At 46.1% G+C, this 15,061-nt stretch overlaps 1 protein-coding gene across 1 annotated transcript in view; it reads right to left on the reverse strand.

Moving 5' to 3' along the window:
* PTK2 (protein tyrosine kinase 2) overlaps positions 1–8,230 on the reverse strand; it is a gene marked incomplete in the record, with an annotated part of 322,618 nt that extends 314,388 nt beyond the window's left edge. The window contains 1 exon segment of the mRNA XM_073632301.1: positions 7,822–8,230. Within this exon segment, the coding sequence (XP_073488402.1) occupies positions 7,822–7,924 (103 nt within the window).
* Positions 8,231–15,061: the final 6,831 nt, after the last annotated feature.

Raw genomic sequence — 15,061 nt, forward strand, 5'->3', positions numbered from 1 at the left:
TTGAGTGCCATTCAAAATTAAGGTCACCGCAATGCATGTTTTATGGAGCATAGTGACCCACACATTGCTACAATGAAGAACTGTAAGCGAGCCCCATCCTATCCTAAACAAGTGACAATAATTATTTGAAATAAAATATTTGTTTTACCGATTCCGAAAGCAGCCAATCAGACCGATCTGTGCCCGATCGGGTGCATTGGAGGCCAGAGGAGAGATTTGGAGTGTAATAGACCCCAGATCTCTCCATTAAGAGGATGGCCCATGCTGTTACAAGGGATGTTGTTCATCCCTTGTGAAAGCAATAAAGTTGATCAAAAAAAAAAAAAAAAAAGTTTAGTATAAAAAAATAAATAAATAAAAATTAAAGCACCCACCGCCCCCCCATTCTTATGCGCGAACGCATACGTTACTCCCGCATGCATATGTAAAGGGTGATTGTGAGGTTTTGTCGTGATCAGCGTGAGAGGCAATGACGACGTAACAACTGCGCATACGCAGCTCATTGTACAATCTAAAGAAGATTACGAGCAGGCAATATTTTATTACGTGATTAAAGACATATGAGCGATTACAGTGCCTGTCTAATCACATTTATTTTTTCTGTTTAGTTCCACTTTAAGCCCAAGTTCACACCGCTTGCGACTTATCATACCGCTTGCCACACAAAGTCACATGACAAGTCAAAAACACATTCATTTCAAAGGGTGCCATATTAATCAATGCAACTCAAGGTGCAGTGATGAGAAAAAAACAAAAAGGTTCCTGCACTACTTTTCTGCAACTATGGTGCGACTTGAGTGCCATAGACTGCAATGTTAAATCAAAAAAGTCGCAGGGAAGTTGCACAACTTTTAGGTTGCAGCAGGTAAAGAGCTTGTTCACGCTCGTTTTTGGTTTCTGAAGAGTGATCCGCATTAAGGGCCAGTTCACACCAGATGCAGTCCAGTGCGTTTTTTTTTCTGCATCAAAAAAGTAGGTTATATGGTTTTCAATGGCATAGTTCACACCAGTGCTTGCAGTTCCAGTGCATTCCAGAAAAAAAAAAAAAAAAAAAAAAAACTAGAACATGCTGCATTTTTTCTGCACTGGAACGCTGTAAAACACATCAAAAACGCACCTAAATGCACCAAAAACGCACCAAAAACGCACTGCAACACACTTGTCCTTATTTAAGGTTAAGAAAAAAGAGGGGGGAAAAAAAAAGCACTGGACTGCATCAAAAACGCACTGGAACGCATTAAAAACACGCATGCAGAAAAAGCACCTGGAACGCATCCGAACTGCGTTTCTATGGTGTGAACTGGCCCTTAGGCCCTTTTCACACTTGTAAACTGCCAGTAAAACACGGAGCACCTTTGAAGAGCTTTTCAGGCGCTTTTGAAGCGCTTTCCATTCATTTCATTGGAGAGGGGCGTTTTTTTTTCACCGCCCTTCCAGCGCACTGCCCCAGTGAAAAAAGCATTCATTGGTTTTAATGAAAATAGGTTTTCGTGAGCTTTTCAGGCGCTTGCGTGAAAGCGCCTGAAAAGCGCCTCAGTGTGAAAGTAGCCTTAGATCACTCATTGGAGAGCATTTGGACAGGCAGTGAGGAGGTTTCGCTTCGCCTGCTTTGTCCCCTTTGAACCCCCCCACACTAGTGAACCTCAACCCCACCCCCCCATGCATTGCACGCGGTTGGGCAGTGCTTTCAAAGTGACCCCATTCACTTGAATGGATCTCACTCGGTGGGCGCTACGGCCACTGAAAGTGACAGGGGGGCATAACTGCTGCCGTGGCAAAGTGTACACCCCCCCCCCCTGATCACTGCCACTAAGGGGGGGGGGGGGCAGTAAAAAAACGCGGCTCAACTGCAGGACTTTACTGCCCATCGGCCGCTAACATATATGGGATTTTAGTGAATATGTTTACATATACGATACTATAAATATGTGGCCTAACACACGTTCTTTTTACACATTTATCATACCCGAGATCCAATAATCATCACCATAGAAGCATCTGGACACAACCCAGTAACCTCATTCCCTCCTCATTACATATTTATTTTCACTCAAACTGGCATAGCCACACTTACATCTACATTCAAATATACATTAGAATGCTAGCGTTAAATTGCTGTAAATTATAAATGACTGGAAGGATATTATTACACATTTATGTTATGAGGAGGAGGGGGGAATATTCTATGTTGAAGCACACTGATGGACTGTGTGGTATTAAGGTGAGAGAGTACATCCCATAATCTTCCTGCTCGCCCAGCAACATCAGCATTTACATCCTCATTTCAAATCCCATTTTAATTAAATTTGCTCCTTTAATCTGAAAGCAGGTGGTGACCTAAAATTCAGAGGAACGTTAAAGATTGTCAGAGGCGAGACAGCAGTCCGTGGCCCTATATATATGTGTGTGTTATGGGATGTAATCCCCTCTAATGAGCATCAAAAATTACAAATCCTGGCTTACAACCAGGCTGCCGACTCTATACAATGCCATGACTAGTCTGTATACAATAGCTAAGATAATAAAACGATACCCTCGTATTAATATTAAAAAAAAATAATACTCAAACGGCCGGTCTACTATAAAGTGATAATCTAGATTAGCTAAAAGGTGGAGCCTGGTGGGCTAATGACAATTTATGCCATTTGGATTTTCCCCGGTAAACATTTCCAATACACATCTTTGTGTGTTCCAGCTCTTCTTTAACATTCCCCATAATATGAAATACAGAAGTGGTGGTGGGAACCCCTCAAATTAGGAACAGCAAGCGTGCAGACCCGGTGGGCACCACTCATAATGGGAAGAGCAGATGTAGAGACCTGGGAACTCAGCACAGGGATGGTGGGCACCACTCATAATGGGCACAGCAGGTGTAGAGACCTGGGAACTCAGCACAGGGATGGTGGGCACCACTCATAATGGGCACAGCAGGTGTAGAGACCTGGGAACTCAGCACAGGGATGGTGGGCACCACTCATAATGGGCAAGGCAGGTGTACTGACCTGGGAATTCAGCACAGAGATGGTGGGCACTACTCATAATGGGCACAGCAGGTGTAGAGACCTGGGAACTCAGCAGAGGGATGGTGGGCACCACTCATAATGGGCACAGCAGGTGTAGAGACCTGGGAACTCAGCAGAGGGATGGTGGGCACCACTCATAACGGGCACAGAAGGTGTACAGACACAAGAACTCATCACAGGGATGGTGAGAACCCTTCACAATGGGCATAGCAGATGTACAGATCCAGGAACTCAGCACAGGGATGGTGGGAACTCCTCACAATGGGCACAGCAGGTTTACAGACACAAGAACTCAGCACAGGGATGGTGGGAACCCCTCATAATGGGCACAGCAGGTGTACGGACCCTGGAACTCCAGCAACCTGAGATCTCACCAATAGTCCATGAGAAGTAGGGGAGAATGTTGAGTTGGTGTAATGCTCCAGCATCCAATGAAAACTAAATATTAGTTTGGGGGATTAACTCTATGAAGAAATTGGCACTAAAATACTTAAAATAAACCGGCCCCTGAAACTTAACACACCTTTTCTGCCGGCTGCGCTGGCGATCTCTGCTGTAGCAAAGGCAAATCGCCTATACCCCCTGCTGCAGTCAGCAGCTCCTTCTGCCAGCCCTTATGTCACTACAGGACACAGCAGCGACAAAGGGGCCAGCAGATCAAACCACTAAGTGCAGCGTGGGGGTCGGGACAGGAACCCAACACTCCTAAAAATATTGGTTTCTGAAGATTCTTCAGCGGGCGATTTCACTTCCCTACAGCAGAGACTGGCAAAAACAAAAACAGAGGTAAGTTCTGTCCTTAGGCAGTTATATTTTAGGCACAAGTTTAAAAACAATAGCAGATTTAAAAATAGCAATCCAGACGTTGCGTGGTTTTATGACAAAACTTAATTCCCGATAACTATTAACCAAAATAAAGAATATTACCAATAGTTTTTTTTTTTCCTGGTGCTCCAACAAAGACTACTACTATAAAATAGTAAGTAAATTCCAGGATTGAAGACCTCCTCGTGTTACCAGGCTCCAATAATAAAAACAGGCGTGCTTTCATACTTTATAATATGAAGACCTCATGAGGTCACAAAACAGGTGTCAAATAATGGAACAGAAACCGAATATATAGAAATATGGGAACGGATACTGCTGACTTGAACACGTACGTGCTACAAGTTCATCCTTCCCATCCATGCATCATAACCCAGCGAGTCCTCCAGCATGCAAGCAGTGAAGTGTGAAATCTGCATGATTGTTCCAGATCTGCGAGTGGTCGTGACAGCGAAACGACGGCCAAAGAGAATGCAACTTTAAAAAACAAGGGCGGAGCTACACACTCCTGTTATGGTGCTTCCTGGGAGGTTTAGCTGCCGCCATCCTTTTATTATCCAATGCTCTTTAAAGTCTGGAAGAGCAATACTCTATTAATGAATATGATCCAAGTTAGGTTTTATACTATCTTTTTTTCTCCCTACCTCCCATCGGTGACCAGTGCTGGGGATCAAAACTTCTAGCCTGCTTGACCCTTAATAATAAAGGGTCCAGGCTCTATGGTAAGAGTCCATTCTAAAGGGTCCAGGCTCTATGGTAAGAGTCCATTCTAAAGGGTCCAGGCTCTATGGTAAGAGTCCATTCTAAAGGGTCCAGGCTCTATGGTAAGAGTCCAATCCTAATTGGGATGGTTGGTTTATTCAGTCGGTAGAGGGATCCGGATTGGTCTTGTTCACTTGAGTGTCACTTGATCTGGAATCTATGGTCTACCTGAGAGACTACTGCATTTTTGTTTTCCTTTTTTTTTTTCTTTTTTTTTTTTTTTTTTTTTTTTTTTTTTTAACACGTGTTTTGTTGTTACACATTTAGTGCTGGTTCACACCAGATGCAGTTCAGTGTGCTTTTTTTCCTGCACTAAAAATGCATGCAGGGTTTTCCATGTATTCCATTGGCTCTAGTTCACACCAGTGCAGTCAGTTTCCGGGCAGTTTCCGGTGCAGAAACTGACTGCACTGGTGTGAACTAGAGCCATTTGAAAACATGGAAAACATGGTGCATGCATTTTTTAGGGCCAGTTCACACCACAAAAATACACTCCGGATACGTTCCAGATCAGTTTTTTGCTTACAGTTCACACCACACGCAGTTCCAGTGTTTTTTGTGTTCCAGTTCAGTTCTGTGGAGAGAAAAAAAAATGCAGCACGCTCTACTTTTTTCTGCACCGGAAACTGATTGTACTGGTGTGAACTAGAGCCATTGTAATACATGGAAAACACTGTGTATGAATTTTTTAGTTCAAGAAAAAAAAAAGCACACGGGAACTGCATCTGGTGTGAACTGGCCCTAAAAATGCATGCAGTGTTTTCCATGTATTCCAATGGCTCTAATCACACCAGCGCAGTCATTTTCCGGTGCAGAAAAAAAAAAAAAACAAGTAGAGCGTGCTGCATTTTTTCTGCACAAAACTGTACTGGAACCTAGCAAATTGTATCAAAAATTGTATCAAAAAACACACAGGAACTGCGTGTGGTGTGAACTGTAACCAAAAACTGATCCGGAACTTATCCAGAGTGCATTTTTGTGGTGTGAACTGGCCCTAAAAAAAAATGCATGCACCGTGTTTTCCATGTATTCCAATGACTCTAGTTCACACCAATGCAGTCAGTTTCCGGTGCAGAAACTGACTGTATTGGTGTGAACTAGAGCTATTGGAATACACGAAAACACTGTGCATGCATTTTTAGTGCCCAAAAAAAAAAGTAAAGTGCACGGAACTGTATCTGGTGTGAACTGGCCCTTATTGAATATAACTAATTGTATTCAGCCAGGACAATCTCTGAAAACAGTGACCACATCCACTCCTATCCAGTTACTAAGAGCCACAAACAAGCTATGAGTGCATCACAGACTCTGGTCCGGCCGCAACCTGGAGTATGCCGTCCAGTTCTGGGCACCAGTCCTCAGGAAAGATGTACTGGAAATGGAGCGAGTACAAAGTTAATAAAGGATCTGGAGGATCTTAGTTATGAGGAAAGGTTGCGAGCACTGAACTTATTCTCTCTGGAGAAGAGACGCTTAAGAGGGGATATGATTTCAATTTACAAATACCGGACTGGTGACCCCACAATAGGGATAAAACTTTTTCGCGGAAGGGAGTTTAACAAGACACGTGGCCACTCATTAAAATTAGAAGAAAAGAGGTTTAACCTTAAACTATGTAGAGGGTTCTTTACTGTAAGAGCGGCAAGGATGTGGAATTCCCTTCCACAGGCGGTGGTCTCAGCTGGGATCATTGATAGCTTCAAGAAACTATCAGATAAGCACCTGAACGGACGCAACATACAGGGATATACAATGTAATACTGACATATAATCACACACATAGGTTGGACTTGATGGACTTGTGTCTTTTTTCAACCTCACCTACTATGTAAAGCTGGCCATACACCATACAATTTTTCTTATTCCATTTTCTTTAGATTAACCTTCAGCTTTGTAATGCAAGGGCCTGCCTGATTGCACAGAAATTGAAAAAAAGTGTTTAGGTTTGACCTCCTATTATATGGTTTTGGTAAATCTAAAAGGAAAGTTGTACAAGGAAAAATTGTATAATGAATGGCCAAAGCCTTATTCTGTTCCACCAACTACAGCTTGTTTAACCCACTAAAGTCAACTACAAGCCTATGTAACCCTTTCCTGTCTCCTAAATTAAAGAAACCGCCAATAGTGCTGGGGGATTCTGACCCTTGAGGGTCAAGCGGAGTTTAACCAGGCTTTTTTTTTTTTTTTTTTTTTAAACTCACCGACAGCCCAAATATAATATTACAGAGGAAATCGATAACTACAAACATTATTATTATTATACATTCTTATTATTAAAGATTTAGTGGCAACAGTTTGTGCAGCGCTTTACAAATATAAAAGGGGGGGGGGGGGGGTCAGTACAATTACAACACACAGTGCAATACTGAAGGAATAGGAGGGTCCTGGAGCTCACAGAGCTTACAATCATTACATGTTTCGAATTGATACTACATGTCAGACCCTGACACAAAGCACACACAGTCCCTGGTATTAACAGTCCCCGCCAAGTCCCAGAGCAGTCCATAATACGGGGGGGGGGGGGGGGGGGGGGGGAGCCCAGCGGGATGCAATGACAGCGAATTCACATGTCCTATTACATGGCTGACAGATCACAGCACAATAAATTGCAGCTTTCCAATATCCCGACAACCGACAATCCCGACGACTCTCCCCTTTGTTACCCTTTTTTTTTTTCCTTTCAATTTTTTTTTTTTAATTAACACTTTAATAATACAACCACGGTTGAAAACATGCAAGGCGCTGACCCCAAAGAAACAGGACCCTTTCTAGAACAAAAGCCACAACCAATCCTGTGGGCTGCTCAGATTGCAGGTCACCGATACTAGAAACGGGTTAAATGCAACGCATCCTTTAATGACAACCTGTGCCTGAAAGGTAGCGATTAACCCTCGACGGTGAAACCGCTAAGCAGACCGAGCGCAGGCATTAAAAAAAAAAAAAAACACAGCGCCTAAAGCTGGTTGGACCTGCGAGGAGATTAATAACCCGATCAAATCTTTTGCCTTTTCAGCAAAAATTGTCGGAACCTCGCTGCGGGTCCCCCGCTGCCTTTCCTTACACGCTGCAGGTGTGAGAAAAATCGCGCTAAAAGGTTCGCGACGGATGGCGTTAACTCGTCTAAAAAAAGGAAGAAAAAAAAAAGAGCACATCGATGAAATCTGTAGACGCACACAGACTGTAATTACTGTCTGGAAAGAGGAGTGAGTACCTTTAGCCCAGCATATCGGAAAGGGACTGCAGCCGCTCTTCTCCATATAGATGACAGCACCTGTCTTTTCTGGGCCCAGACGGCCTGCCAGTTCCAACAACATACACACAGCGGAGGGGTGAAAGTCAATCCAGCACACAGCATACGATATCCCACTTCAGTGCTCGGGGGTTGGTAGGAGCTCCGGACGGATTGGGAACCTCCACCTCATTGCTGCTCTGGTTGTGTATGCAGGAAGGGTGCCGGTCAGGATCCGGCACAGACATGAAGGCTACCTTTGCCAATTACACAATCCGCTCATGCCTCAGCGCTGGCTGGGAAGGTAGCATGCTTGTTCTTGAATGCAGCCAGAGTAACGTGACTGTGTGTGCCTGGGATTGCTGCTTCCATTCAGTCAGGGGAGAGGGAGAGGGGAGGAGGGCGGCGGGGAAGGAGGGGAGGAGTGTGCAGGGTATTAGCATACACCTTGTTAATATGCTAATCTCAATCCACCCTGCAGCCTTTTCTGTTTACCACACAACAAACCTGGCTCAGATTACTTGCCACAGCAGTCCAGAGCCTGCAATACAAGGGACCTGGTCACCAGAGCCTGCAATATAAAGGACCTGGCCACCAGAGCCTGCAATATAAGGAACCTGGCCACCAGAGCCTGCAATATAAGGGACCTGGCCACCAGAGCCTGCAATATAAGGAACCTGGCCACCAGAGCCTGCAATATAAGGGACCTGGCCACCAGAGCCTGCAATATAAGGGACCTGGTCACCAGAGCCTGCAATATAAGGGACCTGGTCACCAGAGCCTGCAATATAAGGGACCTGGTCACCAGAGCCTGCAATATAAGGGACCTGGCCACCAGAGCCTGCAATATAAGGGACCTGGCCACCAGAGCCTGCAATATAAGGGACCTGGTCACCAGAGCCTGCAATATAAGGGACCTGGTCACCAGAGCCTGCAATATAAGGGACCTGGTCACCAGAGCCTGCAATATAAGGGACCTGGCCACCAGAGCCTGCAATACAAGGGACCTGGTCACCAGAGCCTGCAATACAAGGGACCTGGCCACCAGAGCCTGCAATATAAGGGACCCCAAACCTGCAATATAAGGGACCCAGAGCCTGCAATATAAGGGACCTGGCCACCAGAGCCTGCGTTATAAGAGACCTGGCCACCAGAGCCTGCGTTATAAGAGACCTGGCCACCAGAGCCTGCAATATAAGGGACCTGGTCACCGGAGCCTGCAATATAAGGGACCCCAAACCTGCAATATAAGGGACCCCGAGCCTGCATTATAAGGGACCTGGCCACCAGAGCCTGCATTATAAGGGAGCCCAAACCTGCATTATAAGGGACCTGGCCACCAGAGCCTGCATTATAAGGGAGCCCAAACCTGCATTATAAGGGACCTGGCCACCAGAGCCTGCATTATAAGGGACCTGGCCACCAGAGCCTGCATTATAAGGGAGCCCAAACCTGCATTATAAGGGACCTGGCCACCAGAGCCTGCATTATAAGGGACCTGGCCACCAGAGCCTGCAATATAAGGGACCTGGCCACCAGAGCCTGCATTATAAGGGACCTGGCCACCAGAGCCTGCATTATAAGGGACCTGGCCACCAGAGCCTGCATTATAAGGGACCTGGCCACCAGAGCCTGCATTATAAGGGACCTGGCCACCAGAGCCTGCATTATAAGGGGCCACGAACCTGCATTATAAGGGACCCCGACGAGCCTGCATTATAAGGGACCCCTAGCCTGCATTATAAGGGACCTGGCCACCAGAGCCTGCATTATAAGGGACCCCTAGCCTGCATTATAAGGGACCTGGCCACCAGAGCCTGCATTATAAGGGACCCCTAGCCTGCATTATAAGGGACCCCGAGCCTGCATTATAAAAGAGACCTGGCTAACAGAGCCTGCGTTATAAGGGACGACGAACCTGCAATATAAGGAACCTGGCAACAAGACCCTACGTTATGAGAGACCTGGTCACTGGCTGTGCAGGGCAAGAGGAAGAGGCAGACAATGTACGGAAATACTACTACAGAGACACACAGTCATTCATAAGTCACCAACTACTCAGCTGTGCTGTCATCATCAAGTGCAACATTTCTACTTCCAGGGAGATCTCACTACAAAAAGTATCCATTTTTTATATACACAGTATCCACTCCATACACACAGCAGATTATAAACAAAGTACACTATATTGTCAAAAGTATTGGGACGCCTGTCTTTACATGAACTTTAACCACTTCAATACCGGTCACTTAAACACACCCCCTTCCTGCCCAGGCCATTTTTTTCAGCTTTCAGCGCTGTCACACTTTGAATGACAATTGCGCGGTCATGCTACACTGTACCCATGTGAAATTTTTAACAATTTTCTTCACACAAATAGAGCTTTCTTTTGGTGGTATTTAATCATTGCTGTTTTTTTTTTTTTTTTGTAGAAAATAACGACATTTTTGGGGGAAAAAAAGTTATTAGTTTGTCAGTAAATTTTGTAAACAAGTAATTTTTCTTCTTCACTGATGGGCACCGATGAGGTGGCACTTATGGGGACTGATGAGGCGGCACTGATATGCCACACTTATGGGCACTAATAGGTGGCACTAATATGTGGCACTGATGGGCACTGATGAGGCGGCACTTATGGGCACTGATGAGACGGCACTAATATGCCGCACTGGTGGGCACTAATAGGGGGCACTGATAGGCAGCACTGGTGGGCAGCATTGACTGGCATCACGAATAGGTACTGATTGGTGGCACATGTGGGCACTGGTGGGAACTGATTGCTGGCACTGGTGGCGCTATTGTAATCAGGGCACTGATAATCAGTGCCCTGATTACATGTGTATATGTCTCCTGCGAGGAGATGCCGCTGATCAGCTCTCCTCACCAAACACGGTCAGTGTGAGGCGAGGAGCACCGATTATTGGCATCTCCGTGTTTAGACACAGCCGATCACATGGTTAAAGAGCAGTGGCTCTTTACAGGGATCGGGGTCACACTGTGTTCTAGCAACACGCCCCGGGATCGCCGCACGTCCCCACGGACGCACAAGAGTGGCCGTTATGAGACGACGTCATATGAGGTCGTCCCAGAGCGAGAGCCGCACCGCCCTTCCGTCATTTGACGGTGGGCGGGCGGCAAGTGGTTAATGATATCCCAATCTTAGACCCCATACACACTATTAGATTTTCTGCAGATTTTTGTCTTCAAATTTACCAAAACCATATAATATGAGGTCAAACCTTAAGAGTTTCAATTTGTATGCAATCAGGCAGGCCCTTGCACTACATGGTTTTGGTAAATCTGAAGACAAAAATGCAGAAAATCTAATAGTGTGTATGGGGTCTTAAGCTGGATACACACTATACAATTTTCTGTAGATTTTTCCCTTCAGATTTACCAAAACCATATAATATGAGGTCAAACCTTAGGAGTTTCAATTTGTATTGTAAATCTGAAGGAAACCTGACAACAAAAGTTGTATAGTGTGTATGGGGTCTTAGTGCGTAGGGTTCAATATTGAGTTGGCTCCGCCCTTTGCACCTATACCAGCTTCAACTCTTCTGGGAAGTCTGTCCACAAGGTTTAGGAGTGTGTCTATGGGAATGTTTGACCATTCTTCCAGAAGTGCATTTGTGAGGTCAGGCACTGATGGACGAGAAGGCCTAGCTTGCAGACTCCGCTCTAATTCATCCCAAAGGTGTTCTATCGGGTTGAGGTCAGGACTCTGTGCAGGCCAGTCAAGTTCCTCCACCCCAAACTCGCTCATCCATGTCTTTATGGACCTTGCTGTGTGCACTGGTCCACATCATTTGGTGGAGGGGGGATTATGGTGTGGGGTTTGATTTTCAGGGGTTGGGCTTGGCCCCTTAGTTCCAGTGAAGGGAACTCTTAAGGCGTCAGCATACCAAGACATTTTGGACAATCTTCGTGCTCCCAACTTTGTGGGAACAGTTTGGGGGTGGTCCCTTCCTGTTCCAACATGACTGCCCACCAGTACACAAAGCAAGGTCCATAAAGACATGGGTGAGTGAGTTTGGGGTGAAGGAACTTGACTGGCCTGCACAGAGTCCTGACCTCAACCAGGTAGAACACCTTTGGGATAAATTAGAGTGGAGACTGCGAGCCAGGCCTTCTCGTCCACATCAGTGCCTGACCTCACAAATATGCTTCTGGAAGAATGGTCAAACATTTCCCATAGACACACTCCTAAACCTTGTGGACGGCCTTCCCAGAAGAGTTGAAGCTGTTATAGCTGCAAAGGGTGGAGCCAACTCAATATTGAACCCTACGGACTAAGACTGGGATGACATTAAAGTTCATGTGCGTGTAAAGACAGGCATCCCGATACTTTTGCAAATTAGTGTATCCAACCAGGTAATTGAAAAAAAAAAAAAAAATTGACCCGATTTCCCTATCCACACATTGAGGTAGATGCAGGAATCCTCCTCACTGTTGGGCTCTCCTGCAGTCAGAATTCACTGATCGGCACTGCAGCAGATTGGCTGCATGCACTGATAGAATGAGAATTTACCAACGAGCGGTTTCATGAGAAGACAATCGATAGATCGATTTCTCATGAACAGGAAAGGGCCCATACAGGGATTGAAATTTGCTCGGTACCTGCTGAATTTTCGATCCATGTATGGCCAGCCTAACAAGCCATTCTATTAGTATAAAATGTGGCTGGCCCTTGCACCACCAAATTGATGGTAGATAAACCCCTGTAACCAACTTTTCCTGGACAGCAAAGCCTCTTAAAAGGAAGTGGAGAAATTTGCTGATCTACTGGGAAGATCAACAGGTAATAAAATAATGCTACAGCTGAACTCAGAAATAAAAACTGCTGCTGAGCAAGCTGCCAAAAGGGAATCTGGGTGAATCACAACAACAAAGTTGGGTTGCCTCCAGAGTCTGGAGATGCTGAGTGACGTCAGCCGACAGCGGACTTTAGCCCGCTGTCAAATGAATCCGCACTTCGTTCTGCCTCTTGTGACACACAGGAGAAGCAGAGCCAAAGGAGCTTTGGCCCTACTTGTTCTTTAAGTGATAAGGGGAGCGCGTCAGAGATTTTGAGATGGGAAAGGGGTTAGGTTAAGGATCTGAGATGGAAAAGCTTTGGAGTTTTTAGCCAGCCATACATAGATCGATAATTCCGCCGGTTCAGCAAGGACTAGGGGTGGACCGATTATTGGGGCCGATATTCCCTTTTTTTTTTTAAAAGAATCGGTATCGGTCACATACTTACCGATATTGGTCTCCCCTGCCACGGCGACCATTTTTTGGGGCCCACTATGTCATCGGCCTGGGTAGAAGCCAAGACTTCGAAGTCTTGAACTGCAGGTCCGCGCACTGGACCTGAAGACGTTCTGACAGTCTGACCGAGTCCTGGCTTCTTCTGCCCGGATAGGGCAAAGGCCGCCACCTCCCTTGCCTCGGGCAGTGCATACCAAGGAAAGGCTGGACCAGAGAGGACACGTCAGCCAGCCACCCACAGCAGGGTCAGCAGGGTGTTCCAGCCATCAACCCACAGCAGGGAGTCAAGTGAGGCCACCCACCCACACTCCCACAGCAGGGTGTGCCAGCCAGCCTCCCACAGCAGGGTGTGCCAACCAGCCTCCCACAGCGGGGAGCCAGGTGAGGCCACCCACCCGCACTCCCACAGCAGGGTGTGCCAGCCAGCCTCCCACAGCAGGGAGCCAGGTGAGGCCACCCACCCGCACTCCCACAGCAAGGTGTGCCAGCCAGCCTCCCACAGCAGGGTGTGCCAGCCAGCCTCCCACAGCAGGGTGTGCCAGCCAGCCAGTCACCCACAGCAGGGTGCCATTTTAAAATGTACAGAATATCAGCTGACCTCAGCTATTGGCCTGGAAGGTGGCCGAAAAAAAAAAAACGGTCCTGAAAAAAACGATATCAGTCGACCCCTAGCAGGGACCCGACAAATTTTTCGATCCATGTATAACCACCCAGATTGTACACAAGTCGATCAATCGATTTGTGTACAGCCTGACAGGTTTTTCCCGAACAATTAGTGCTGCCGGCTATAGCCGGCAACACTAATTGTGTTCTACCGGCAGGGAAGAAACTCCACTGCCAGAATAAAACAGCAATGCGGGAGGGATTCCCCCATCAACACTGATCGTGTTGAAGGGGAAATCGAGCAGTTTTTCCTTTCACCTGTGGTGGAAGGAAAGAAAATTGCATAATCTGTGGCCTGCCATAGAGTTGGGTTACAAGGGAGACGAGGGGGCTTGTGTTCATGTTCCCCCCCCATGTAAAAAGACACAACCAGTGTCAGTTTGTTGTGCTAAATACCAATGTACAGACATGCAACTGTGTCAGAAGCGTTTGAGTAGTGCAATACTCTACCTTGGCATACAAGTACCTATTCTTTCTTGCTTCCGTCTGCTGTGTCAATAAATACCAACACAAATAAAGCAATCTGCCAGCAGATTAAACACCTCGGGAGCTCACAATGCAGGGAGGCTAAAAACCCTCAATCGTCTTTTCACTGAGAACACAGCACCATCGAGCAGACAAAGGAGCACGGCGCGGTACGATCACATCACCACACATCTCTCTGTGCTGGACAGAGCAGATAATGTCACGCTCAGAGAGAGCGATGGCCGCTAGATGTAACCAGTGAGCGGAGATACAGCGGCTCTACCCTACAACCATTCTCCTACAATCCCACACAGCAAATAACCACATCAGTCATCCGTTGGTAAAAGCCAACTTCTGTTCCCAGCAAATAAAGAGCATCCAGTGATTGCAGATACACAGCTGGGGGGACAACAACCCCCCAAAGAACTGCGGCAGAAACTGCACAACAACATAGATAATTGTTACATGCGAGGCCATTTTTTCTGTGTCTCCTGTGAAACACAGGTTCTTCACTAGTTAGACCTGGAATGAAGGGTAAAGTAAAGCAAAAAAACTCCAGCCAAAAAAAAGAATAAAAATAGATAGCCCAGTATTATAAAAAAAAAAAAAAAAAAACTGCAATATTCACTTTCAATACATAAATCTTTCCCACGGTAAATCCATTTCTCTACCAGATGTCTTTAAGTCTCCTGGAAAGCATATTTCACCTCCTCGGAGCCCAGGTCATCCTGGACCCACCAAGAAATTAACCAAACACACCAAGATTCCAGTAAGGAATACACATGACTATAAACATAGAGGAGTCCCCCAGAAATTCAGTAAAATCTGGCATTACTGGATT

This window comes from Aquarana catesbeiana, linkage group LG05 (assembly GCF_042186555.1).
Source record: "Aquarana catesbeiana isolate 2022-GZ linkage group LG05, ASM4218655v1, whole genome shotgun sequence".
In the NCBI taxonomy this organism is placed as follows: Eukaryota; Metazoa; Chordata; class Amphibia; order Anura; family Ranidae; genus Aquarana; species Aquarana catesbeiana.